The sequence below is a fragment of the Rhineura floridana genome, chromosome 20 (assembly GCF_030035675.1).
Source record: "Rhineura floridana isolate rRhiFlo1 chromosome 20, rRhiFlo1.hap2, whole genome shotgun sequence".
Classification (NCBI taxonomy): domain Eukaryota; kingdom Metazoa; phylum Chordata; class Lepidosauria; order Squamata; family Rhineuridae; genus Rhineura; species Rhineura floridana.
In genome coordinates, this window is record NC_084499.1 from 20,560,549 (window position 1) to 20,587,123 (window position 26,575).

At 47.0% G+C, this 26,575-nt stretch overlaps 1 protein-coding gene across 2 annotated transcripts in view; it reads right to left on the reverse strand.

The window, feature by feature from the left end:
• The window catches only part of VAV2 (vav guanine nucleotide exchange factor 2), a 141,074-nt gene that overhangs the window by 44,439 nt on the left and 70,060 nt on the right, over nt 1–26,575 (reverse strand). For both annotated transcript variants that reach the window (XM_061603735.1, XM_061603734.1), the window contains exon 3: nt 4,725–4,783. In XM_061603735.1, coding sequence (XP_061459719.1) covers nt 4,725–4,783 — 59 coding nt within the window. The remainder of the gene's footprint in view (nt 1–4,724; nt 4,784–26,575) is intronic.

A 26,575-nucleotide genomic window follows, 5' to 3' on the forward strand; every position in this document is an offset into this window, starting at 1 on the left:
CCTTGTCCTGGCTTTGTAGAAACATAGGAAGCGGCCTTTAACTGAGCCAGATCACTGCCCCATCTAGCTCAATATTGTCTGCACTGACTGGCAGCAGCTCACTAAGGTTTCAGGAAGGAGTCTTTTCCCAACCAGACTTGGAGATGCCGCTGGGGATTGAACCTGGGACCTTCTGCAGGCAAAGCAAATGCTCTACCACTGGACTACAGTCCTTCATCAAAAAAAGTGAAGAGTCTAGTCCTCATGGTTCTGCAGAGAGGGCTGATTTACTTCACAACACAGGAAGCTGCCTTGAGCTGCATCAAACCAGTTGCTTTATTGCAAGCTGTTCAGCACCCTGCCCAGAGCACGTCGGGACACTTCTTCAAAGATCAAAGGGTTTCACAGGGACACAAGAAGATGTCTTCTAGCTCAGTATGGCCCACACTGACTGGCAGCTCTTCCTGGAGATGCCGGGAATTGAGCCTGGGAACCTTTTGCATGCAAAGTAGGTGCTCTGCCACTGAACCGCGGTGGCATCTCCTGTTGATCCACCCAACCTTCAGGGCACATTCTCTGATCATTCTGGCCTCAGAGGCATGTGTAGTGGCACAGAAGCACTGCCGGCCTCAAGGGTCGGCATGGTCAGGCACCTGCTAAAGACCCACAGTGACAATAGCCCGCTGTTCCTGTTCCTTCACCATCACAACCTGTTGTTTTGCTCTTCACGGGGCTGCCCTTGAAGACCAGCCAGGAGCTACAGCTGGTGCAAAACACTGCAGCTAGGGTGCTGACTGGCTGGACACATGTTGCACCCATTTTGGGAGAGTCGTATGGGTTGCCAATTTGCTTCTGGGCCTATCTGGAATTACAGGGGCACCTAGCTGGTTGTTGAAGATACTGTTTGTTTAAGAGTATATGAAAGGTTGTCACATAGAGGAGGGCCGGGATCTCTTCTCGATCGTCCCAGAGTGCAGGACACGGAATAATGGGCTCAAGTTGCAGGAAGCCAGATTTTGACTGGACATCAGGAAAAACTTCCTGTTAGAGCAGCCTTTCCCAACCAGTGTGCCTCCAGATGTTGTTGGACCACAATTCCCATCTTTCCTGACCATTGGCAATGCTGGCTAAGGCTGATGGGAGTTGTGGTCCAACAACATCTGGAGGCACACTGGCTGGGAAAGGCTGTGTTAGAGCCATACGACAATGGCACCAATTACCTAGAGAGGTAGTGGGCTCTCCGACACTGGAGGCATTCAAGAGGCAGCTGGAGAGCCATCTATCGGGAATGCTTTGATTTGGATTCCTGCATTGCACAGGGGGTTGGACTTGATGGCCTTGTAGGCCCCTTCCAACTCTATGATTCTATGAAGATGGCTTTCCCTAAAGTGTGACCAGGCCATTTCAGGGCATGCTAACCGTCCATGTGTAGAAATGGTTTCACCACTTTTAGTTTTATCGAGTCTGTCACCTTTTTCTATTTGATCTTATTACACTTTTGCTTGTGAAGCAGTTTAATAAACCTGCAAAGAAAGAAATAAACGTAAGGTGCTTCTCCTGAAATATAAAGCCCTAACTGGATTGGGCCCCAAATATTTAACAGAGTGCCTTCTCTCAGACTGATCTGCCTGGGTCTCAAGATAGGCTGGGGAAGCCTTGTGCAAGGTGCCACCACCAAATGTGGTTTGTGGATGTGACCACACCTTTTTGGTGGTGGTCCCTAGGTTGTGGAATACTCTCCTTGCACCGATCTTGTAGCGCTTTCGTCGGTAGGCCCAGGCGTACTTTTTTACCCAGGTTTTTGGAGGATTGATCCATCCTCTCCACTGTGGTGTAATACAGTGATATGCTGCTTTTTTTTACTATCTTTCATTATGACTTCATTGCACTTTTCAGACATGCTCCACCACAAAGTTACTAAATATTCCAAGCCGACGAAGGAAAAGGCTGTGCAGAACCACAGCTGCAATGTATTAAGCCTAATCATAGCAGCACGAGACCAGCAGCTCATTAGAAACGGGTCTTTGCCACATTGTAGTGTTCACAGCTGGGAGAATAAGCCTTGTCTTCCCCACAGAGATATTTGGGTAGCTGCGACCTGTATGACTCTGAACGACAATTATCCTGTCAGGTTAAGTAACTGCGTTTAAAAAAAAAAAATACAAAGCAATACAGACAACTGAGGATGTTGTACATTCTAGCTGAAATCTCACCATTATTTATTTCATTATTTAGAAGGAGCCCAGACATTACAGTCTAGTGTTGTGCCAAAATCTGTCCTTCAGTTTCTCCATTTTCAGCTTCAATTTCTCTGCCTCGTTCTCAGGGACATCTCAGAATTTCTCTGGGCTTTGGCTTACTTATCACTGCAAAGTGGTCATGGATGGGGTGTGCATTCCCCATCCTGGTAATTATATTTACAGCTCCTTGCATTCTCCCCAGCACCCCACGCTTCCTGATCTGAAAACAGCCCCATGGGAGGAATGACCAGATGATATCTGACTGAAGTGCGGGAAGCCAGAGAGGCAGCCGAGTGCTGATCACAGGTGAGATGATGTAAAGGATGAAAGAAAGGACGCCAACTGCCCATGCTTCCCAATCTGAAAACAGCCCCATGGAAGGATTTCTTCCTGTTGTCTTCCCCAGAGCTTTGCTTGAAGTGCAGGAAGCCAGGGAGGGAGCAGAGTGCAGACTGCTGGTGAAATGCTTTGCTGGATGAAAGGAAGGACACTCCGGCACGCTGCTGTCTCAACAGCTGCCTGCACTTCCTAATCTGAAAAAGCCCTATGCAAGGAGTGACCAGATGATGTTTTCCCCTGGGCTTTGAGACTGAAGTGCGGGAAGCCGGGGAAAATGCTGAGTGCAAACTAATTGTGAGATGATTTGTAAGATGAAAGAACCTCACAATCACCCATTTGGCCACCTCAAAAGGAAGGCAAGTAGGACAAAAGCCCATGCCCCACCCATGAGAATTTGACTGAAAATTATGGTCCCCTTTCATAATTTTCCAATACAGTTTCTCTTCTTATTCACTGATGGGCAATGGCTGGAGCAGGGCAATGGCAGAATGGGAGGAATTTTCACCACAGCACTATTACAGGTCAATGAGTTATTTAATATATATTAAATAACATATTAATGACACACATTTATACCCTGTGTTGCCTTTGTACATGATACAATTGAAAGTGGGTTGGGAAGTATCAACTGACCCAAGCATGACCTGCTCTTCTGCCTTTAATGGTAGCTTGAGCTCCGGAAACCCGAAGGATAAGTATTTTTTCCTGGTGTGGAGAAGATTAGGTTGCAATAGGCCTGGGGTAAGGGCCCTTTCCAGCCCAAGGGCCACATTCCCTTCTGAGGGCCACATGCCAGTCGTGGGCAGGGACAGAGGCAGAAGTGGGCAGAGCAACAAATGTACATTTTTTACCTTTGCAGAGAAGTCGAGTTTCCATACACACTTGCCGCATCCCAGCCAGGCAAAACCACTCAAGGAGGATGCAAAGTGAGAGGCATGGCTATGGAGGAGGAGGACAGGCCTGGAGAGAGTCCTAAGGGCCAGATACAGAGGCCTTGAGGGCCTGAGGCTCATCACCCCTGTTCTAGTGCAGAAGAAGAGGGAGCTGATAAAAAAATGTTGGCCACCCTCAGCAGAGTCAGAGGCAGCCCATGTCCCTAACTGGCAAAGCAGCTGCGTTTCAGGCACACCGTGGGCCTGTGGGCGTCCATGCCCGCTGCCGCTTCCTCGAGCTGACTTTCCAAGCTTCATTTACTTCTTTCAGCACTGCCAGCCAGTCTTTGAAGATCAGAGCTGAGAACAAAAGGACGTCACGCTCTGGTTGCGGAGGGGCAGGTGGGGGCAGCTGGGGAGAGGAGGAGAGAGCGCCCCTTTCCGTTCTGCCCTCCTGGCCGCAGATCCAACAAGGCGGCGGGAATGCGTGCTGCTGGGATGAAAGGCAAAGTTCCCAAAGCCCAGATCTTTGCTGCACAGGACTGCAAAAACAAACTTCTCCCCAAAGCAGCCGTCTGGGAAGCCAGTGTGAAAGAAGTCTCAAAAGTCCAAAAATTGAGCTGGTTACCCAGGAAAGAGGAACAGGCATCACTCATCCACAGGAATGATGCAAGGGGTGCAAAAATCTAGGGAGCTGCTGGTCCCTAAGAAGTTGAGCCATGAATCTAGAAGCCAGGTTCTCTTTCTGCAGGGCTTCTGAGTTATGCAAACATTTAGTGTTGATTTGACATGCGCTCAAAGCCTTACATGGTGGATGAGGGTCTCCAAGCTCCCCAACAGCACGTGGTTTCAGGAGGGGAGGGGTGGTCAGCCACTCACTCTGATATTGCAGACTACACACAGGGTTCATCTACACTATACATTGAGGACACTCTTGTACCACTTTAAACAGTCATGGCTTCTTCCCCTAAAAGAACCCTGAAGACTGGGTTGTTGAGGGTGCTGTGAGTTGTTAGGAGACCTCTGTTATTCCCAGCGTGGTTTAACAATCAATCCTCCTTCTTAGGGAACGCTGGGAATTGTAGCTCTGGGAGGGGAAGAAAGCACCCTTAACAAACTAGTTTCCAGGATTCTTTTTTGGGGGGGGATGCGCCATGACTGCATAATAACAATAAAGTATTTGTCTCCATCTGCCCAGAGCTGCAAGTGATTAAAAATAAAAACAGCTGTATTTTGAAAACGCTGCAACTCCATCACAGAAGCAATTATGTAAAGGCGCAATAGAACCCCTTACCTAATTCCTTTGTTTTGCGCGATGCTGTGATGGGAAAGTCTGGAGACAGCTGATATCACCTAAGAAAAGAGAGCCAGGGGGCATGGGTGGGAGAAGAAAGAAAGTTCTAGAATTAGATCATCGTCGTCATCATCATTTCAGCCTCTGATTAGCAGAGCCACTTCTTAAAGAACTGTTTACCCATCTGTGAGAAAAGAACGTGCTTAATTTTTGCCATTCGTCAGCAACTGGTACAGCCATTGGTTATCTACATAAACAACAGTAATGTCAAGGGGCTGCATCCATCTAAGCCCTACTCAGAGAAGGCCCATGGAAATTAATGAATCTAAGTCATGTCCATTACTTTCGGTAGGTTTACTCCGAGCAGGGCAACCCAAGCCAGCTTTCTGCCTGCTGTTAAAAGATCAAACCAGCCACCATATTCAAGCATATGTTTTGGTCCGACAAGAAAGGAAGCATACACCAGAAACATTGGTACAACTCTAACAAGTGTTTTATGAACTCACAATCAATGAATAAGCATAGCTGCCTCACTCTTTTCATTAGTAATTTAGATACAGGCTGTAATTGCATACAACTCCCATCACCACCCCGGAAGTCCGCAGTGCCTGTTCACAAGCAGCTTGCTTATTTTCCTCTACCCTCCGCATCTCTTTCCCCTTTTGTGTCATGTCTTTTCAGATTGCAAGCCTCAGGGCAGCAGCTGTGTTGTTGTCTTAACGGCTTCGCAAGCCACTGTGGAGATGGGGAAAAAAGCTTTCTGGAGGGCCACAGACTTCCCCATCACAGGCTTCGCGACTGCAACAGGAATGACAGGTCTCCAATTTCATGAATAATATTAAACCTCATTGGGCCCATTTAGCAAATCAGCCCATGACACCTTTTTCCTGGCTCTCATTGAAGGAGTGCTGCGATTAAAAATGCAGGAGCCAAAATTAAAGACATATATCTAGAGGTGGTATCCATGAGAGGAGAATCCTCCTTGCTCTGTCAGCTCAGGGTATTGTTTCTTTTCTTCTGCTTCTCACAACTCTCCGTAAGAAATGGGAAGTCCACCCTTTCTGTTGCGTCCCGTGGCTCCTGTTGCCACACGGACAGAGCTGTCACTCAGCATTTGTTAAAGGGTCAACCCCCACCCCCCACCCCCAGACAGGCTTTATGAAGGAGAGAGATCCTGAGACAGACTTAAATTTACCAAGCAGGCAGGCAGAGAGAGAAGGGTCAGGACACAATGATCTGACCTACAAAAAAGCGGGGGTGGATGGGGGGGAAGGAATGGAGATGAGCCCATCTGCTTTTCCCTGCAGTTTTCCTGAGGGTCTCTCTTAGGGGAGACAAAGCCACTGCCTTATCCTAAATTGTCTTAATCCATCTGGTCCAAATTAGGCGTGATGAAAGCAGCTTGACCCCATTAAATACGGGGTCTGCCCTAACCACGGATGAACATAGGAAAAGATTAAGCAGTTCAATAAATGCTCTGAAATAAAATAAGTCTATTGAGCCCTACATGGGCTCCGTGGGGCATCCCTGACTGTTGGGTATGTCTGCAGATGGGGCTGAGGGGGCCAGAACCCACCCACAACTGGAGGGCCACAGATACTTCCCGTTCCCTAATTTACTTCCACTTCCTAGCAACTGTGCTTTTCCTTCCTATTGTCAAAGAACCTTTAGCGAACAAGAGTTCTTAGTTCTGTTGCTGTTTTACCATTATGATTGTAAATAATACTGTTATGATTAAGCACCTAAAATTTTCGCAGCCACACATCAGTGGCAGAGCACCTGCTTTGAATACAGAAGGTCCCACGTTCAGTCCCCAGTGGTAGGACTCTCTAGGTAGGGCTCAGAGAGACTCTCTGCCTGAAACCTTGGAGAGTTGCTGCCAGCCAGCGTAGGCAATACTGAGCTGGATGAACCAAAGGTCTGACGCATCATAACACACCGTCTAGTGTCCTCATTTGATTCGGACGCTTTTATTCAGAACCATGAGGACTAGAACCATACTTTACTTTTAGGGGAAGGGATGTAGCGCAGTGACAGAGCATCTGCCTTGCATGCAGAAAGTCCCAGGTTCAATCCCCAGCATTTTTAAGTAGGGCTGGGAGAGACTCCCTGCCTGAAAAGCCGCTGCCAGTCAGTGTCGGCAGTACTGAGTGAGATGGATCAAAGATGAGAGTCGGTATGAGGCAGTTTCCTACGGCCCTATGCACAAAAGGCAAATTTCATCCTTGGGGAAAAATTGCTGGGAATTTCGTTTCCTCCCAACTGGCTCCAACAAGACCAAAGCTGTGGAGGAAGGTGTCAGAAAGCACATGCAGCAGCATGGGCTGCCTTCAAGTCGATCCCGCCTCATGGCGACCCTCTGAATAGGGTTTTCATGGTGAGCGGTATTCAGAGGGGGTTTGCCATTGCCTCCCTCTGAGGCGAGTCCTCCCCAGCTGCCTAGGGCCTGCTCAGCTTGCCACAGCTGCACAAGCCAGCCCCTTCCTTGTCCACAATGGCCAGCTGGGGGGCAACTGGGCTCCTTGGGACTATGCAGCTTGCCCACGGCTGCCCAGGTGGCAGGGCACGTAACCCCTGAGCCACTCCCTGTGGGGTGATCTTTAGCTGGCCCTTGACGCCCAGGAGACACCAGCGGGGATTTGAACTCACAGACTCTGGACTCCCAGCCAGGCTCTCCTCCCCACTGGGACTACCCAACTAATATTTCAAACAACCAGCACGGACCAGGACAGCCTAGAAATAGGGACGAGCTCTCTTTGCTGGCAGCGCTTCAGTCCAGCTGGAGGAAGCAGGCAACTAGTCAGCTGATGCCTCAGCGCACAGCGGTCCCCGGGAAAAAAAGTCAGACAGACAGACAAGAAAAGAGCCGGACGTTAAAAGAGCCATTATTTATTAATGCGCCTCAATTCAGCCGTACTCTTGGAAGGCCCTGTGACGTTGAAATAACAGCCCGCTGGCTGCTTCCCATAACCAACGGCCTTGGAAAGCCTAACAAATAAAAACCAGCCTCTTTTATTCCAGCACTAAAAATAAAACCTAAGAACGGCTCCCTGGCATGGAAAATAGTAGACGCTTGCAAGCAGAGGGCAAGTTTGCAAACCCCAAAGTGGATCCAGGAGTCCGGCGGTGGGGGAGACAGTTCTCTCAGCTGTTTAATTCTACAGGCATGAGTAATAACTTAAAGAGCGCATCAGAGAATGTAAAGCATGCATTAAATGATAAGGCGGTGTTGGCTTGAGACATACGAAAGAGATTCAGCTTCAGGCGTAGCACTCACGCCCAGACAAAACATCCAGAGGGCATAGAATCCTAGAATAGTAGAGTTGGAAGGGGCCTATAAGGCCATCAAGTCCAACCCCCTGCTCAATGCAGGAATCCATATCAAAGCGTTTGGGAAACCGGGTTGGGAAAGGCTATCTGCCTTGTATCATTGTGGTTTGCTCATTCCTCCAGCAGTCAAGAATGTGGGCCAAAGCAGGGAAGAATGACCCTCACAACACCCATAATTGAATTGTGATGGTGGGGAAGGGGACAGGCACTCCTTTTGGCAGGACTGATACTGGCCTTGCCTACCTTACAGGGCTGTTTTATTGATTGATCAATCAATTACATTTATATCCCACCCTTCCTCCCAGTAGGAGCCCAAGGTGGCAACCAATACACTAAAAACACTCTAAAACATCTTAAAAACAAGCTTTAAAATATATTAAAACATCTTTAAAAACATATTTTTTTTAAAAAAAGCTTAAAAAACATCTTAAAAACCAATTCCAGTACAGACACAGACTGGGATAAGGTCTCAACTTAAAAGACTTGTTGAAAGAGGAAGGTCTTCAATAGGCGCCTAAAAGATAACAGAGATAGTGCCTGCCTAATATTCAAGGGGAGGGAATTCCAAAGGGTCAGTGTCACTACACTAAAGGTCTGTTTCCTATGTAGTGCAGTACGGACCTCCTGATAAGATGGTATCTGCAGGAGGCCCTCACCTGCAGAGTGCAGTGATCGACTGGGTATATAAGGGATAAGACGGTCTTTCAGGTATCCCAGTCCCAAGCTGCATAGGGCTTTGTACACCAAAACCAGAACCTTGAACCTGGACCGGTACACACACACACTTATATAAGTGAAGTATACTCAGCGCTTCAGGAAAGCACTACATCGTCTCATTATTTGGGCTGATTCAAGGATGTCGATGGTTTCTGTCACCTGTCACTTAGGCTGCAATCCAATACATGTCTACTCAGAAGCTCCACTGGGTTCAATGGGACGTACTCCCAGGTAAGTGTGTATTGGATTGCAGCCTTAAGCAATCCATCCCTTAAATACAGATCCTGTGCCAGCCCTTCCCAACATTTGGGTCCCCAGATGTTGCTAAACTACACTTTCCATATAACTCCTGGCTGTCAGCCATGCTGCCTGCAGAAGCTGATGGATGTTGTAGTCCAGCAACGTCTGGGGACCCAAAGGTTGGGAAGGGCTGCCCTATGCCATGTAATGCACCAGAATCAAAAGCACTTTTGGAAATGGAGGGGGGTAAAGGTCTTAGCTGATCTGCCCCACTGATGAAATTTGGTCTCAATAAATTAAAACTCACCCGCAAGAGTTAATCAACTAACAGTGCAATCCTAACCATACCAATTCAGGAGGAAGTCCTGTTAAATTCAAGGGAGCTTATTCTCAGGTAAGTGGGGTGAGGATTGCAGCCTAAAGCTCTGGCCAACTCAGAGTAGATCCGGCTTATGAATTAAAAGACCTGCACTTCAGTCATTGCAGTTCAGTCCACCATCTTTATTCCAATGGCAGCCAAAACCTAGACTGAAACCTTTTCCTTGTCCTCAGGAACAATCATTCAAAAGTTTCTTATGATATCTTAGGAGGTGTCCAAATGCATAGCGAGCAAACTTTCCAAAATATATAGTAAGATGCAATTCTTTTATTATGCCACAATAAATCTGTTAGTCTTTAAGGTGCCGCAAGACTCTCTGATGTTGTTCCTGCAAGAGAGCAACACGGCTAACCCTCCGAGTATTACTGTTTTAGTTTCTGGTCCCAGATGCTCATGGCATCCACACACCATGAGCATTTTTACATTCAAGCATCTCAACCTTCTCTTTAACACAATATTAGGAGACTTGGCTTTTTTTAACCACCTAAATGGGCCTGCCACGGAGAGACAGATTTGGGAAACTAAACATCAGTGGACGGCAAACTAAATGCATCCTTGCAGAGCAAAAATAGAGTTAGATGTAATTCCATAACCATCTGGACACACAAAGGAAGATGACTTTCCGAGTCGCTTGGCAAAAGGCAGCCAACAGTCTCCGTCGTCCAAATGGTTTTGCAGCACAGAGCAATTACCGATGACAGTAATTACTGGCAACCTACTTTGGACGGCTTCCTATCACAACACATGCCTTCTGTAATCCGGTTTAAGAAAAGAATCAGAAAAGGGCACTTAGCTACGTACAAGACTCCTTCAGAAGCTACACCAGCAAATTAGGATGTTATTTATTACTAATCACTATTATTATTTATTAGATTTCTCATCCCGCCTTCCTGATCAGGAAGAGGTTTGCAATGAATTCTGCAGAAGTGAGCAGGATTTAACACCTCATCAGCTGATGAGCTGGGGGGGGAGTTAAATCCTGCCACATCGGCTGTGCATGCCAGTTCCTCGCAAGGAACTGGCATGCACTGTCTGGCCAATGCAGAATCGAACCTCAATCGCCCACCTCTGGGGATTGATTGGTGGTCGTGGCTTTGAAAAAAATGGCCTCATGGGCCAAACTGGAACCCTTGGTGTGCCAGTGGGCCAGAGGTGCCCTCTCCCCTGGGTTACATCATGTGTGTGTGTCATATTCAGGTCTGATGCCAGATCCCACAGAGAAAGCAGCGAGGCCGGTCAGAGGTTGCTCGACCACAGACCACTCAGAGTGAACAACTTGTCCCAACAACGTTTAGACTGAGACTGAGGTCTTTTAAGCCTCATCTCCAGACTGCTTCTGCCAGACTCCACCCTCTTGTGGAGGATTCCAGGGCCTGGAAGGGCCAACCTTTGGTCTGAAGACAGGCACTCCTCCTCTGTTCGACAGTCTCCCCCCGGGGCGCTTTCTGTGCTGCTGCATGGGTGAGGTGTGGTGTGAAGCATTTGCTTCAAGGGAAGGTGGCCATTAGGGTCTGGGCTCTGGTGGTCTGGGAGGTTCCTCTGGGGGGCACTGCCCAACAACTTCAGGCACAATGATCTCCTTATCTTCAACAGCCAGCTCTGAGCCCCAACCCAGCTCCCTATCTAGTGCCTCTGCAGCCTCCGTCTCCGTGTCCAGATCACTGGAGGATAAAGGGGCCATGACAGTATGTTCCTCAGGGCAGGGGCCTGCCTTTATGCTAGCCAGCAAAGTGACATGGAATTATGTTAACAATTCTAAGAATGCCCAGAAAAGGTCTGGACACAGCTGCTTACAATTCCTGTTGCACAGGCCTTGGGACATCCAGCCTAAATGAAGAACAACCCCAGTTTCTTGACCTGAATTTGGACGCTCCACTTCCTTCAGCACCAGGAGGTGCAGCCCAGGGGCGGGGGGAGTGAAACTGTGCATGTGCATTATCCACAAGGTTGCAGCGCCACTTAAAATCAGATGAGGCTCCAGCGTGAAAGACCGTAGGTGGCCAAAAGGAGCCAGAGTGGACCGAAATCCTCCCCCCCCGCCCTGTTAACATTGCAAAGGTTACAGCTAGCAGAATGCACGCATGAGTTTTTATGCCAACTCCTATCCTGTTGAGTCTCGGGATTTGGCAACTGGGAGAGGGCTGTGTGCAGGAGAGCATGGCATGTGCTAATGCGTGCTCACCCCTGCGATCTCCTTAGCGTCAGCTTCAGTAGGTATGACGGGCAAGTGAAACTAGTGTATGCTTGCAGAAGGAATTCAGGAGAAGACAATCAGGCCTTTAACCAATCCATCTTGTCCTGACACTCTCGATTCTGTCAAAAAAACAGCTGTCACCTCTCAGAGACTGTATGTGTGTGTTCCCAATACATATTCAACATGCCCCACCCAATGGCTGATTCCTCCTCTTTAAAACAGAGGTGGCCAACAGCCCGTACAATTTTGAAAACACGCTAAGAAGCCCTTTTCATTTGTTTTCCTTTAAACTGTTGCAATTTGTTCCCCTATTGTGAAATGGTGCAGTTATTTTTTAATTGTCGACGACGTCACCATGCTCATCGTGAAATCACTTTGAGATGTTTCCTGGGAAGCGATTCATCCGTGGGGCTATTTAAATAAATAATTCAACCCCAACAAGCCTTTTAAAGCAGAAATCTTTCCCAGGCTGCATCTGCGTTGGAATGGTTTGCCTTTACTGTAGATGTTTTTTAGATGGATGTTTTAATGGTGTATGTGCCCCCTGCCCTCCCAAAGGCTGACCCGCGAGGGAATGCAGCCATCGACCTAACAGAGGTTCTCCGCAGCCCCGATCTAACACAGCACATAGGAGCTGCCTTGAACTGAGGGTAGAGGCACATGTGCTGTTTTGCTGGCTTGACACACAGCACCAGGCAGCCTCCACCCCTTTCACTCCACAACCTCAGAAGTTGCAGCTCCAGAGATTCACAGAGACTTCACAACCAATTGGCCGTCAACTCCATGCTTTGCTGTAGCCACACGCAGACACAGAGATTGGCCCAACGCGTTTCTGTAAGCGGTCCTAATCTGCAGCAGAGGATTTGTCCAGGCGTGGGCAAAATGGTTTGAAACCACAGCCAGACAAAATGATCTCACTGCTTCTGAAACACCTAGTGCGCACGCAGCCTGAGATGGGCCATCTAGCTCATTGTTGTCCACATTGACTGGCAGCAGCTCTTCAGGGTTTCAGACAGGGCGTCTTTCCCAGCTGTACGGAGAAGCCATTGGGGGTTGAACCTGGGACCTTCTGCATGCAAAGCAGGTGTTCTGCCACTGAGCTACAGCCCATCCCAACATATCAAAAGACAGACCGGCTAGTAAATTGGGGCAACATTTGCGCACATCCATGTGGGGGATGTTTGCAGCTTTCCACCCCTATTGCAAAACAAACTTAGAATCCTAGAATCGTAGAGTTGGAAGGGGCCTATAAGGCCATCTAGTCCAACCCTCTGCTCAATGCAGGAATCCAAAATAAAGCATCCCCAACATGTGCCTGTCCAGCTGCCTCTTGAATGCCTCCAGTGTTGGAGAGCCCACCACCTCCCTAGGTCGTTGGTTCCATTGTCGTACCTCTCTAACAGTTAGGAGGTTTTTTCCAGATGTTCAGTTGAAATCTGGCTTCCTGCAACTTGAGCCCATTATTCCGTGTCCTGCACTCTGGGACGATCGAGAAGAGATCCTGGTCCTCCCGTGTGGCAACCTTTCAAGTCCTTGAACATTGCTATCTTCTCTCCTTAGCAGTCACAGCTCTGCAGCGAAGTCTGGTAACACGTCCCCCCCCCCGCAGCCTGCCTCAAAAAGATCAATTATTTCAATGAGCCACGCCCTTTCCCTCTGCCCCCACCCTACATATGCCATTTAGGCCCACACATGGCGCCCGAAACGCGACAACCCACTTACGCCGGATCAATTATTCATGGCCTCTGTTGTGGCTGCCGAACACATAATCGCAATCCCTCCCGTCGCCCGTAATGCGTGTTTGGAAAGCCATGGGGGACGGCGAGGCAAACTGTTCATTTGTTCATTCCTCATCCCACCCCCGTCCCACCCTGCTTTGGTCCAGACAGGCAGCAGAAGACTACAGAGTTTTACTGTTTTGTAAGGAATCCCCCAGCAATCTGTCATTCCCCGATCCCGCACACCCTAAGAAAGAAATGCATTGAATAAGCCCCTGCGACGTAAAAGGGGCTTCTCCATGGAAGAGCTCCTGCAAGGCGCTTCTCCTGGGTTGCCTATTTCCAATCAGGAAGTGCAATTCTTCCACAAACACCGACCTCCTTGAAGGTGAAGGGTGGGGGAATAAGTCTTATTCTGAAAAATAAGCATGGTACAACTCAGGACCCTAAACAAACTATAGTTCCCTGGATTCTTTGGGGGTGGAGGAGTCATGACTGTTCAAAGTGGTACAAATATGCTTTAAACGTACGGTGCAGATGCGACCTAAGAGGGAAGTGCGTGTCGAGCTTGCATACAGAAATATTTTTATTGTTATTGCTTTTTGCTACGATTATTGCAACTACAATACACAGAAGGATGGCAGGAAGGCGCCTAAACTGGAGTCCGGATGCAGGGGAGGGGACGCTTTTACAGCCTGAGGGCCACATTCCCTCCTGGGCAACCTTACGGAGTCCATATGCCAGAGGTGGCAGGGCCAGGGGCAAAAGTGGGCAGATCAATGAATGTAAATGTCACTTTTGTCCAACAGGCTAGTTTTCTACACACCTACTCACCCGCTCCTCCATCCAGACAAAAAAAGGTGATTGTCAGAATCCAAGGGCACATTCAGGGAGGGGGCAAAGCAGGCCTAGGGAGAGTGCCGGGGGCCAGACAGAGAGGTTGCACCTGGCCCCTGTCCTGAGGGTCCCCATTCCTGTCCTACACTTAGCCCCCCCCCCCAAGCACTGGGAAGACACACCTATGCGCCATTCTCCCTTCAGCCCCTGGACCTCAAAGGGCACAGTGGAAGTCTGGCAAGGAAAATCCAGACCCAACCACCAGTCACGCTGCATGATCATAGATGCCATCAAGCTGTTTCGATGCCAGGAGCTGTGCTTATCCTACCTGTAAAGCATCGCGAGAGGGGCCTGCAGGAGTCATAACCAGCTGAGTGGAAAACTCATTAACCTTGGTCACTTATTACTCCCACAGGAGTAGGAGCAGAATTTCCTGAAACTTTGCAAGCCATCAAAACAACAATGCACCATCTCTCTCTCTCTCTCACTGCAGAGGACTCTCCAGACTCAAACTGTTTCTTGGTGTGAAATGGGGGAAACCTTGCGCTGGGATTCCTTGCACCTTGAAAAGAGAAAGGGGGTTCTCAGACAAATTTCAGAGGGCATGCCTAACATCCATCCCGTCCATTTCAGGATGCAACCTTTTCAGGGCCTGCCCTCTAATACGCTGTCAAGGGCAATGCACGCAGATTGCATTCAATCAGGGGTAGCCGATGAGATGACCTCCAAACATTGCTAGACTTCAGCTCCCAACATCATCCCTAACCACTGGCCATGCTGGCTGATGGAAGTTGGAGCCCGTTAACACCGGGCAGGCACCGTGTTGGCTATAGCTGCCTTAAATTAGCAGGAAACAACAGCAACATGTGATGAAGGACACACCCTCTTCTGAAACTCTTCCCAGGCCAGGTTCAGGGCTCTTGTGTCAATATACAAAGCCCTCGTATAACAACTTGGGTCCAGGGTACTTGCAGACCACCTGAGCCCTTATATTACAGCAAGGGCTGTAGTTCAGTGGCAGAGCGCCTGTTTGGCACGCAGAAGGTCCCAGGTTCAATCCCCAGCAGCATCTCCAGGTAGGGCTGGGAATGTCCCTTTTCTGAAACCCAGAGGCTGCTGCCAGTCAGTGTAGACACTACTAAGCTAGAAGGACCAAGGGCCTGACTCAGAATCAGGCAGCGGCCTAAGTTCCTATAATTCAGCTCCATCAGTTAAATCATTTGGAGGAGTGCTGTTAGTTGTCCCCCGTGTTACAGAGGCCCAACTGGCCTCAACCCAGTCAGGGATTGAGTGTCTCCAGTCTCATTCTGTGGAACGCTCTTCCGGCAGAGATGCAGCATGCACCCTCCTCGCTTTTGACTTTCATGCCTCTCTTGAAGGCAGGCCTTTGCAGCTGTTTAAACCCAGTCATTTTCAGTGATTGTTTTGTATCGCTTTTGAAATGTTTTTACGCTGCCTTGATGTTTTGCGAGAGGGAGGTATAGAAATACTTTTATAAATAAATAGTGACAGTGAATCTCCCTGTGATTCTCCCCGTTCCACAACATTTGCACCCTGTCCTCCACACACTCATTTGTAATAAATAATGAGTAACCACAGAAAAAGAATGGTCTCATTAAAACTCCTTTAAACTGTGTGTTTGCTTTTCAGGCTTAAGCAGATAATTATGACTTTGCACACACACACACACACACACACACACAGAGGCACCCCTAAACTCTGCTTTCAATTATCACGCAGTTCTAAAACCTACAAATACAAATGAAGCAATATATAAAAGAAACTGATCGATATTCCCTATCAACAGAAGAACAACAACCCCACCAGTATCTCTCCCTAGCACCCTGGCTTCTGAAACGAAAGATATACCATCCATGATGCCCTCCTAGTGAACTTTCCTGCCTGAAGAAATCTGATAATGAGAATTGTATAGGTTAAGTATACAACACATTGGGGGAAACTGAAATCCTCCGTGGCTGCATCTTCCATTTCCGTTCCAGCCCATACCTGTGATTTTTGGGGTCGGGGTTCATGCATAATGTAGAATCACCTGCAGGTTGGTGGGTACACAGCTAGGTTGGTGGGTACGAGGGAAAAGGCCTTTTCTGTGGTGGCCCCCACTCTCTGGAACTCCCTCCCATATGATCTTCGACATGCCCCTTCCCTAGAGGTATTCCGCAAGGCCCTGAAGACGTGGCTATTCCAGCAAGCCTTTGAGGTCATTGGGTAAATCACCATGATTCTGTCATTTATCGTATGTTGTTGTTATAATTGCTTTTATATGTATTGATGACTGTCCAGTATTTTACCTATTGTTATTAATCTGTTATTGTATTTTATCTCTTTTAATGTACGTCGCCTAGAGTGGCTAATTGCCAGATAGGCGACAAACAAATTAAATATTATTATTATTATAAATATTATTATTATTATAGGTCCATTATGGGTTGCACACAGCTCTACTGAGGGCTGGTGGGAGGAGTAACTAAAAGGGAAGGCCTTGCTAGCCTTCTTAAGCCTTCAGATCAGGATATGAGAGAACCTGGTGCCCTCCAGATGTTCATAGAATCATAGAATAGTAGCGTTGGAAGGGGCCTATAAGGCCATCAAGTCCAACCCCCTGCTCAATGCAGGAATCCAACTTAAAGCATAACTGACAGCTTGCTGGACTCCAGCTCCTACCACCCCCAGCCAGCATGGCCAATAATCAGTGATGATGGGAGTTGGAGTCCTGCAACATCTGGATGACTTTGATCCTTTGCTGAGACGCCGTCTTCCATGGCTCAGCCAGCAACACCTTTGGACCTTTGCTGAGACACCATATCAGGGCTGAGCCCACTGGGAGCTGCCCACAGCCCTGATCTTGCCTTTGCCTTCTGAGACTCTGATAATCCCTACCACTTCCCCAGAGTGCACTAAGCTCAAGCGGAATTGGATTTTGTGTGTGCGTGTCTGAAAGAGACTGTTGGTTATATCCATCATGAGTCCTACTCAGAGCAGACCTGATGAAATTAATGGACATGGATTTACGCTGAGTAAAACTTACTTGAATACAATCCTCTAAAACTTCCCCGCCCCCTCTCTGTTATTCTTCTCCAGTCGGGCAACAAAGAACTTTGAACTGGCAGGTTCCCAGGTTTTACTAACGCATATACCCAAAATGAGTTGGTGAAGGGTTAACAGTCCTTAGGCCAAACGCTTAAGGCAGATGCTCCACTGACCTTTCAGATACAGTTCAGAGAGTCCACATCAGGCCACATAAGAGCTACTGAGCCGTTACGGGGACAAGCGATTACACCTCTCAAGATATTAAAGTTAGATCCCTTAACGGGCTCCGATTACCTCGAATGCATTTTCCAGATGAAAGTATCGCTTCATATCGGCGGGGGGAGAGGGAGGAATCCCTGGTGTGCAAAAATACCCACAAAACCACCCTATAGAACAGGTATATAATTTTTATCACCTCACTGAAATTGGCATTGCTTTGGTTGGGACACTAATCTGCAAAAGCAAATACTCAACTTTGCAAAGATATGCTTTCCCCTATTTATTATTATGTATATCAGTTTGGATCCTGGCATGCCTGCCTGTGCCCCCCCCCCATTAAAATTCACAGAAACCCATTTTAATTGCTCGCTCCTGTTTCCAGATTAAAAGGCACAGGGGCAATTTAGGCTTTACACATCCACCTGGTACAAACAGTTCTCATCACGATTCTAGATCCACCATTGTTGCCCTTGGATCTCAATCCCAATTTATTTTCTTTTACAAGTAAAAGTAGCTCTTGTGTGCTACTTTTAGTGTGGCAGCGCCTACTCTTTGGAACTCCCTGCCTACTGACACCAGCCAGGCGCTTCAAGGAATTCTTTCTGGCGCCTGCTTAAAACATTTGTGTTTAGGCAAGCCCATCGAGACACATAGATATTGACGTGTTTTAATCTCTGTTTAGACTATAGTTTAGACTATTGCTGTCTTGTTTACAAAATGTTTTTAATCACTTGTTTTTAACTTTTTATTGATAATTAAAATGTTATTTGTAAACAGCTTAGAGGTTTTCTACAATCAAGTGGTGTATACATTTTGTTAAATAAATAAAATCAACAAATAAAACACCATGTTTCCTCATGGATTGATGGTAACTTTTTGGAACTGGTAGCTATGTCCAGAGCACATAGCCAGAGCTGCAAAGAGGCTTTTTTTTTTTTTTTTTTGCTAACAGCACTGAAAATCCCTATTCAGTGGTTATAATTTTCTCCATCATGGTGTGTGTTTTTATTTCTATTTTAATGCACTTAAGACCTTTATTTTCGATTAAGCAGTATATAAGTCTTGTTAAATAAAATAAATGAATACATTCCAGAGCTTACGATGCATATCCACCATACGGCTTATGTTTATCTGCATATGCTGAGGTTTGAGGTCTGGTCCTCTTCCAGCTGAGAAGTTTATGGCGCAAAATTAATTTGGAAACCCTGCTCCGAACCCTCGGCGGCGCTGCCCCGCCGCAGGCGATGAAAGCAGCTGCTGGTCGCACAAAGTAGATCAATTTTTTTGGGGGGGGGGTATCCTTTCCTAGATACTATTTCTGCCTCACAAGATAACCCCGGAAAACCCACTTTTCATAAGTGGCAGGATGTGCTTCTGCTAAGGTCATCTTGAAAACGCTGCTGAGCTCAGTGCCGTCAGATTGTTATCTATCTCCAGGGTTCTGGCCAAGCCCTGGGTGTTTGGGCGATGTAAGTCACAGAAGAAAGGAAATGATGGGCGGCCCTGGATGAACACAGACACAAGTGGCAAGAGGGCAGCTTTCAGAGGAACAGAGGAAGCTGCTTTATACCCAGTCAGACCATTGGTCCATCTAGCTCAATACTGTCTGCACTGACTGGCAGCAAAATCTGCAGGATTTCAGGCAGGGAGCCTTTCCCAAGCACTACCGGGGACTGAACCTGGTACCCTCTGCATGCAAAGTGCGCACATCCCAACTATGCTATAACCTGTACAATGGGAGACTCCCCCATTCCCTTCCCAGAGCTATAATTCTCAGAACTCCCTGGGGGAAAGTATTGATTATTAAACCACTCTGGGAACTGTAGCTCTGGGAGAGGAACCCTGAACAAACCACAGTTCACAGGATGCCTTGGGGGAAACCATGGCTGTTTAAGTGGTGTTTTGTTTTAATATGTTTTATTTCGTTTTCATAGGCTGCCAAACCGTCCTGTTGCTGCGTAGGGGTGCTGTTGCTATTGTTTTGTCCTTGTTTATTGCTATGTTTTAATAGTTTTATTTGTTTTTGTTTTAACATTGGGCAAGTTGCTTGGGGACCTTCAGGTATCAAGCGACTAATAAATTTAATTAATAATAACAATAACAAAACAACAATAAGAATAAGAATATGATAATTCAAGGTCTAGTACAGATGGGCCAAAGACAGTCCTCCAACCTTGAGGTCTGGGTGATGTTTTTTAAGACAGCCTCGCTGCCCTTTGAAGAATTCCACACTGCCGCAGCCCAGAGCGCCAGGGCTCTCCTGTTATTGACTGGATTTATGAAAGCAGATGGCGCGCACACACTCTCCTTCACCATCAGGCGCAAACGCGCCGCTATCCAAGGCCTCCTTCCCAGAAAGCAGCTTCAATCTGCATTAGACTTGACCTCTCTTGATCAAGGGTCTCGCGTATGTAAGCAGGAAATATTACAGATCTTTTGTGTGTGCATGCGTGTGTGTTACTTTAGTCATGAGAAGAAAAAGGAGAATGAGGTGGTATGTTGCAAAGGGAATGGTCTGAAGGCAACCCTGGCCTGTTCCTCGTTATCATCACGACTTCCGCAGCTTGGAAAACAGCAGGTTTACTATACACACACATGCCACATACGCACAAAATGTCCTTTGCACTCAGAACTAGGGATGGAGGGGGAAATCGACTCAGTTTGCATATAAAGGTGAACCCACCAAATCCACATCTTCCACAGTAACACACAAACTGAAAACACAGCCAGCCTTCAAAATTTGCACTTCTCTGAGTTTTGCAGTGCAGTTCTACAGCCAAGCGATGTGTACAAGAATGCATATGCTAAGGGTAAAGCGTGCATAAAGGTGCATTATATTAGGGGAAACTGTGTTGCAAAAATGTGTATACGAGCCAAAACTGAATACAAAAATGTGGCTTTTCAAGGAGAAATTCACATTAGAGTTTGCCGTATGACTAGGGATCTAAGAAGGCATTTGCTTCTTGTTCCATCCTGTATTCATCATATACGGCTCTGCTTCCGTTCTGCTGCAGTTTGGTTTTTGTTTTCACTGTCTGCTGTGGCAACATTATGTAAACCGCATTATCATTACTTGATTCCACCCCACTCGTTTCAGTGCAAAGAAAACACCGATCATATTGGCTGGATTGGTTTACATTTCAGACACGAGACAAATAAGCAAATGTCAGCAATTTTCGCTACCATTTCTGTGAGAATTCTCTGACATCCCTAGACATGATTGCCTTTTTCAGCATTCAGAGTAACATAGCTTGGCTCCCACCCGTTGCAAATAATCACATGTCCCAATCCCCCCTCTCCTCCCACAATCCTTTCTGGTGACTTGTACAATGTGGCAGGCCCTTACGGATGTTGGAACATTTGATGAAGCTTCTTGAAAGATACAGCAAAAAGGAGGAGAAGGAAGGCTGTACATCTCTCTCTGCAAGTACTGGTCATCCTCTGAGAATTTATTTTGGAATACTCTCTCTGCAAGTATTGATCACCCTCTGAGTACTGATTTTGGAACACTCTCTCCGCAAGTACCAGTAATCTTCTGAGTACTGATTTTGGAATACTCTCTCTGCAAGTACTGATAATCCTTTCAGTACTGATCTTGGAATACTCTCTCTGAAAGTACTGATAATCCTCCAAGTAATGATTTTGGAATACTATCCCTGCAAGTATCAATAATCCTTCAAGTACTGATTTTGGAATACTTTCTCTGCAAGTATTGATCTTCCTCCAAGTACTGATTTTGCAATACTCTCTCTTTGCAAGTACTGATCACCCTCTGAGTACTGATTTTGGAATACTCTCTCTGCAAGTACAAATCATCCTCTGAGTATTTATTTTATGTTTCATGAAGGTTCAGCAATTGGCTTGAATTAATACCGTACCCAAAAAAGGTGATAGCAGAGGCCACACAAAATGCAGAGAGAGAAAGCGTGTCGCAAGACATCTGCAAATCCCTCCCTTCTTTCCCTACCAGATGATCTCCCCTCATCAGCATGTATCCTAAGAGCGTTTATATCTTAGTCATGCATTTTACATGTCATAATCCACGTTAGAAGCCAATTTAGACAGCCAATAAAATAAAATGAAACAAACGATCTTCCTTCCCCCGCCCAATCTCATGGTGGAATGGCTTGGAAAAATCAGAAGAGCTATTCTTCCCCTCAAATTTAGAAGAAAAGTCTTCTCTGGCTCGGATTTTAATTGGAGCCAGGGCAGGATTCAGAGGCCTTCTTTGAGGTTAGAGAAAGGGCCATAGCTCAGTGGTACAGCATCTTTTTTACATGCAAAAAAGTCCCCTGTTCAATCCTGGCATCTCTAGGTAGGGTTGGGAAAGAGACTCCCTGCCTGAAACCTTGGAGAGCTGCTGCCAGTCAGTGTTGGCTGTAATGAGCTAGATGGATCATTGGTCTGACTTCGAATGAATTAGCTCCTTATTTAAAACATGCCTATATTTAGAACAATGGGGACTTGAATTTTATTTTTGGGAAATGGCCACAATTCAGCAGTGGAACACCTGCTGGAGAGTCACTGCCAGCCAGTGTCTGCAGTCCTGAGCTAGATGGACCAATGGTTTGGCTCTGTATAAGGCAGCTTTGTATGTTCCTATTTAGATTGGAAGCCTGAGGGCAGGGGCTGTGCTAATTTAGACTTCAATGCTGCAATAGGCAGAGAAGGGCAGGATTGGGCTAGGCATGTAAAATGAGGGATTAAAGCTGCAACTCTTCCTTTTGGGTTCAGATATCAGAACCATCTGTTGTTTTAGCAAACAGCCAAGAGAGAGATGGAGAGAATGGCAACTCCTGACTGCAGCACTGCAGAACAAGCAGGCAACACACGTTTGATTATCTCATTAACTGTAATTGCTGTCTTCAGCTCCAGGGACAAGCAAGCCTCTTGTAAAAAAAAGTTTACGATTGTGAGCACAGTTGTCAACAACTTCCCAGCAAAACAGCCCCTTCTGGTGGAATTTTCTTCCCATTCTATGGGGCTGAAAGCAATGGGTTCCCCAAGCATAGCCAGATCCCCACCCCACACAAGACTGCAGTCACCGTCGCCCAAGGCTGCAAAACCCCATGCGTGACGTGGCACTATATGACAAATTAACACCGATGAGCAACGTGGTGCTTGATCATTCTGACCTTGGCTGGGTGGGGGATATTTCAAGATGCTTCAAGATGTCCACTGAGACTAGCACAGGGGCGGATGCCTCCATTTTCATATATGTCATGGTGTTATTTCATGCATTCAACACCATCCCAAAGTTGTTAAATGCAGGGCGGCTGCGTGTTTATAGGAGAGAGTGGCCACATGGTCTTGGCTTGCAGTGGTGTCTAGAACCCCCGACGTTAGTCAACGTGGTGCTTTCCAGATGATGATGGACGTCTGGTCCCCTCAGACACCATGGCCAACAGCCAGGGATGATGGGAGTTTGCAACCCAACATCTGCAGGGCACCATGTTGGCTATCTCTGCTGTGACACTGAACCCTATATTATCATCATCATCATCATCATTAGTTGCTTGACACCAGAAGGTCCCCAAGTGACTTGCACAATGTTAAAACAAGAACAAATAAAGCACGATAAAACTTTTATTCTTGTTCTTGTTGTTATTAAAGGCTCATTGCTTAATACTGCTTATGATGAGCAACACTTACTATTATTTATGTAACACAGAGAGAGGCAACATGGTGCCCTCTGGACTCCCATCAGCAAGGGCCTCTTAGGATGCTTTTTCTGCCATTGAAGCAATCCCTGTCACTTGCCTGGCCTACTTCATACAACTATTTCCATGGGGCAGGGGGAGTGCTGAGGGGCTCGTTCAGCTGCGTGGACAGGAGAAACAACTCAAGGGTGTTTTGGAGGCTTTTGTGCTCTCCTCCAGATCTACCAGGGATGCATTTCCTAGTTATTGTAACAGCAGTGTGTAAACAGCATTGGGGGAGGAGACATTTTTCACAAGGCAGAAAGAAGATTACGGGGGGGGGGAGAGAGAGAGAGAGAGGGGGAGAGAGAGAGAGAGAGAGAGAGAGAGAGAGAGAGAGAGAGATGAAAAATCAAAGCGACAGATGGGAGAGAGCTCTGCCCCTGTTGGACATTGGACTGTTGGGTGGAGCAGGCCAGGGGGCCAGCCCTCCCGTTAGGCAGAGTTAGGGATGTATGAAGTCGTCATTTTCTGTTCTGCCCGGGAGTTGTCCCATGCAGCATTGTTTCTGTTCCACTGCTGTTTGTCTTCCACCAAAAGCTACACTATTCATCTTGCTTTCCACTGTGGTGAAATTACCACGCACAAGTGAGTTATGAAACTGATTACGTAAATTACGTTATCATGACTTTCCCCACCCCACTCATTTCAGTGCAAAGGAAACACAGTGCAAAGGGGGGGTGTATTCAATTATGTATCCTTGAAAGCATCAACAAGAGCGAGTACTGATCGTATGCGTTGGATTGATTTCCAGTAGGGACAGAGGACGGATACATTGAACACTGACAATTTCCGTTCCGGTTTCTGAACAGAGAGTCAGGTGGCCCGTTCATGTGGCACATTTTGGGTGTTGTGAAAGGGAAACAAATGGCCAGCTATTTAATTTAGTGTTATTGTATTTCCAGAGAGAGAAGTGTTTGTGGGAATTACTTTTGGCAAGTGTGTGTTGTGTGTGTGCAAAATAACGTGGCTGGCCTCGGTTTCTACATCCCTTGATTTGGGGGGAGGGACATCATATGTTACTCAGGCAGTAAAAATGTCTTAGGTCTCCCCTGTGGACAACCTGCCACCGCTGCTATAGGATGGCAAACTCACCTTTCCTTCAGTGGCACACACTCTGCAGAGATCTCCAACTCCCGGATGAGCACACGCTGCATTTGTCGCACCCATGCGCCGCACTTCAAGTTGGACCACAGAGAAGTCTAAGGATGAGGTGCTGCATTGGCCCACATTCATCCCTTGGTGCCCTCACTTTTCTTCCCACTTTGGAAAGGGGCTGTAGTTCAGTGGGTGGAGCATCCCCTTTGTGTTCAGAAGGTCCCGGATTCAATTTTGGACAGGCAGAGCTGGGAATGACCCTTGCCTCAAACCTCAAGCCCTGGAGAGCCGGTACCAGTCAGCGTGGACAATTGTGAGTTAGGTGAACTAACCCGGGATAAAGCAACTTCCTCTCTTCCTATTTGAAATTGGCCCTTTATTCAGAACCATGAGGACTGGAATCTTACTTTATTTTTAGGAACAATAGCTTGGCTTTACATGCAGGTATGCATCTCCAGGTATGTCCCCCCACTGCAACCCAGGAAAATCACTGCCAGTCAGTAGTGGCAATACTGAGCTAGATGGACCAGTATAAAGAAGCTTCCTGTGTCCTCGTTTAACTGAGACCTTTATTCATAACAATGAGGACTAGAATCTTACTTTATTTTTAAGGGAAGGACCACAGCTCAGTGGCACATGAGAACATAAGAAGAGCCTGCTGGATCAGGCCAGTGGCCCATCTAGTCCAGCATCCTGTTCTCACAGTGGCCAACCAGGTGCCTGGGGGAAGCCCACAAGCATTTGCTTTGCTTGCATGAAGGTCCCAAGTTCAATCCCCAGCGGCATCTCCACGCAGGGCTGGGAAAGGTTCCCTGTCTGAAAATTTGGAGAGTGACTGCCAGTCAGTGTAGGCAACACTAAGATAGATGGACCAACTCAGCATAAGGCAGCTTCTAAATTTCTTCCTAAATTTGTGGTTTCCTGCCATTGGCAACATTTAGATGGCAAATTCCTTAGAAACAGGGACAAATTATTTTTGGTTTATCTTTCCCTCCATACAATGTGTACTCCAGCAAAGCTGAACGAATAAAGGCTCACGGCAACCTTTGTACCACAATAGAAGGTTGCTGTTTTTTTAAAGAAACTGGGTCATGTGCCACCGTTTTAGGAGAATACCGAGAAGTAACCTTTGTTAAGGTATTACTTACTTGGGTGCCATAGTTTAACTCTGACAGCGGCGCCAAGATGCAAGTGCTGAAAGCGATGGCTGAAGGCAACTGGGCCTGGCGGCCTGGAGATCACTGGATGGAAGAAGGTTCCTGAACTGTTGCTGCATTTTTATAATGATTTTAAACTGTAGCTGTGGCTTTAGAAGGCTTCTGTTTTTAGAAAGCTTTCCTTTCTGTTGCTGTTCAGTTGTTTTGTTATGCTTGCCACCCTAGGGCTCCTTTGGGAGGAAGGGCAGGATATACATTTAATTAATATTGGCCCCTACCCTCTTTAATCTTTATCTAAATGACCTTAGTTCATTCTGTCACTCTGCCATTTTTCATCCTCCCAAAATAGCAGACCATGCCTGTCCTCTGCTACTTTACGCCGACAACACGGCTCTTCTGTCACTATCTAGAATAGGCCTTAGACGGCTCTTTCGCGCTTACATGGCCTATGGTGATGAAAATTTCTTGACCATTAATTTTTCAAAAACTAAAATCTTGTTTTTTTCTTCTCGGCCTTCTATTTCAGATTGGCGAATTAATGGTCAGAGGATTTCCCAAGTCAGGGAGTATAAGTATTTGGGGATAATGTTCCACTCTTCACTCTCCTGGACCCCCCACATACGCTCCTCTGTACCCACGGCCAAGTTCTTGGCTAAAGCGCTACTCCACTATTTCTTTTCTAAAGGCGGGCAATTCATACCTGCTGCCACCAGAGTCTTCTCCGCTAAAATTGCCCCCCAGCTCCTCTATGGAAGCCCAATTTGGATCGCGAATTTCTGCCCCAAAATTGAGGCTGTTCTTTCCAATTTCCTCCGCTCCATTTTTGGAGTGCCCCGTTGTGTCCCCAATGCAGTCTTAAGACTCGAGGCTGGGCTCTCCTCTTTAGAATGCCTTTCTTGGTCCCGAACATTGTGTTTCTGGTCCAAGACAGCATTCGCTGATCCTGCGCCGGGATATCTTAATGCCATGCAGATTGACCGCTTCAGCAGTTCCTGGGCCAAAGTGGTTCAGCACAAACTTTCTTCTCTTGGCCTCTCTACAGAGTTTTTAGCCACACTCGATTTTGGCACTGCCAAAATGACCATTAACAGGCACCTAAAGGACATAGATCTTCAGTGTGACATAGCCAATGCCGCTAAAACCTGTTCCCCCCTCCACTCTGGATTGAGGTTCTTTTCCCCCCTTCCTGCCCCGTATCTTGAATTTTTAGATCTG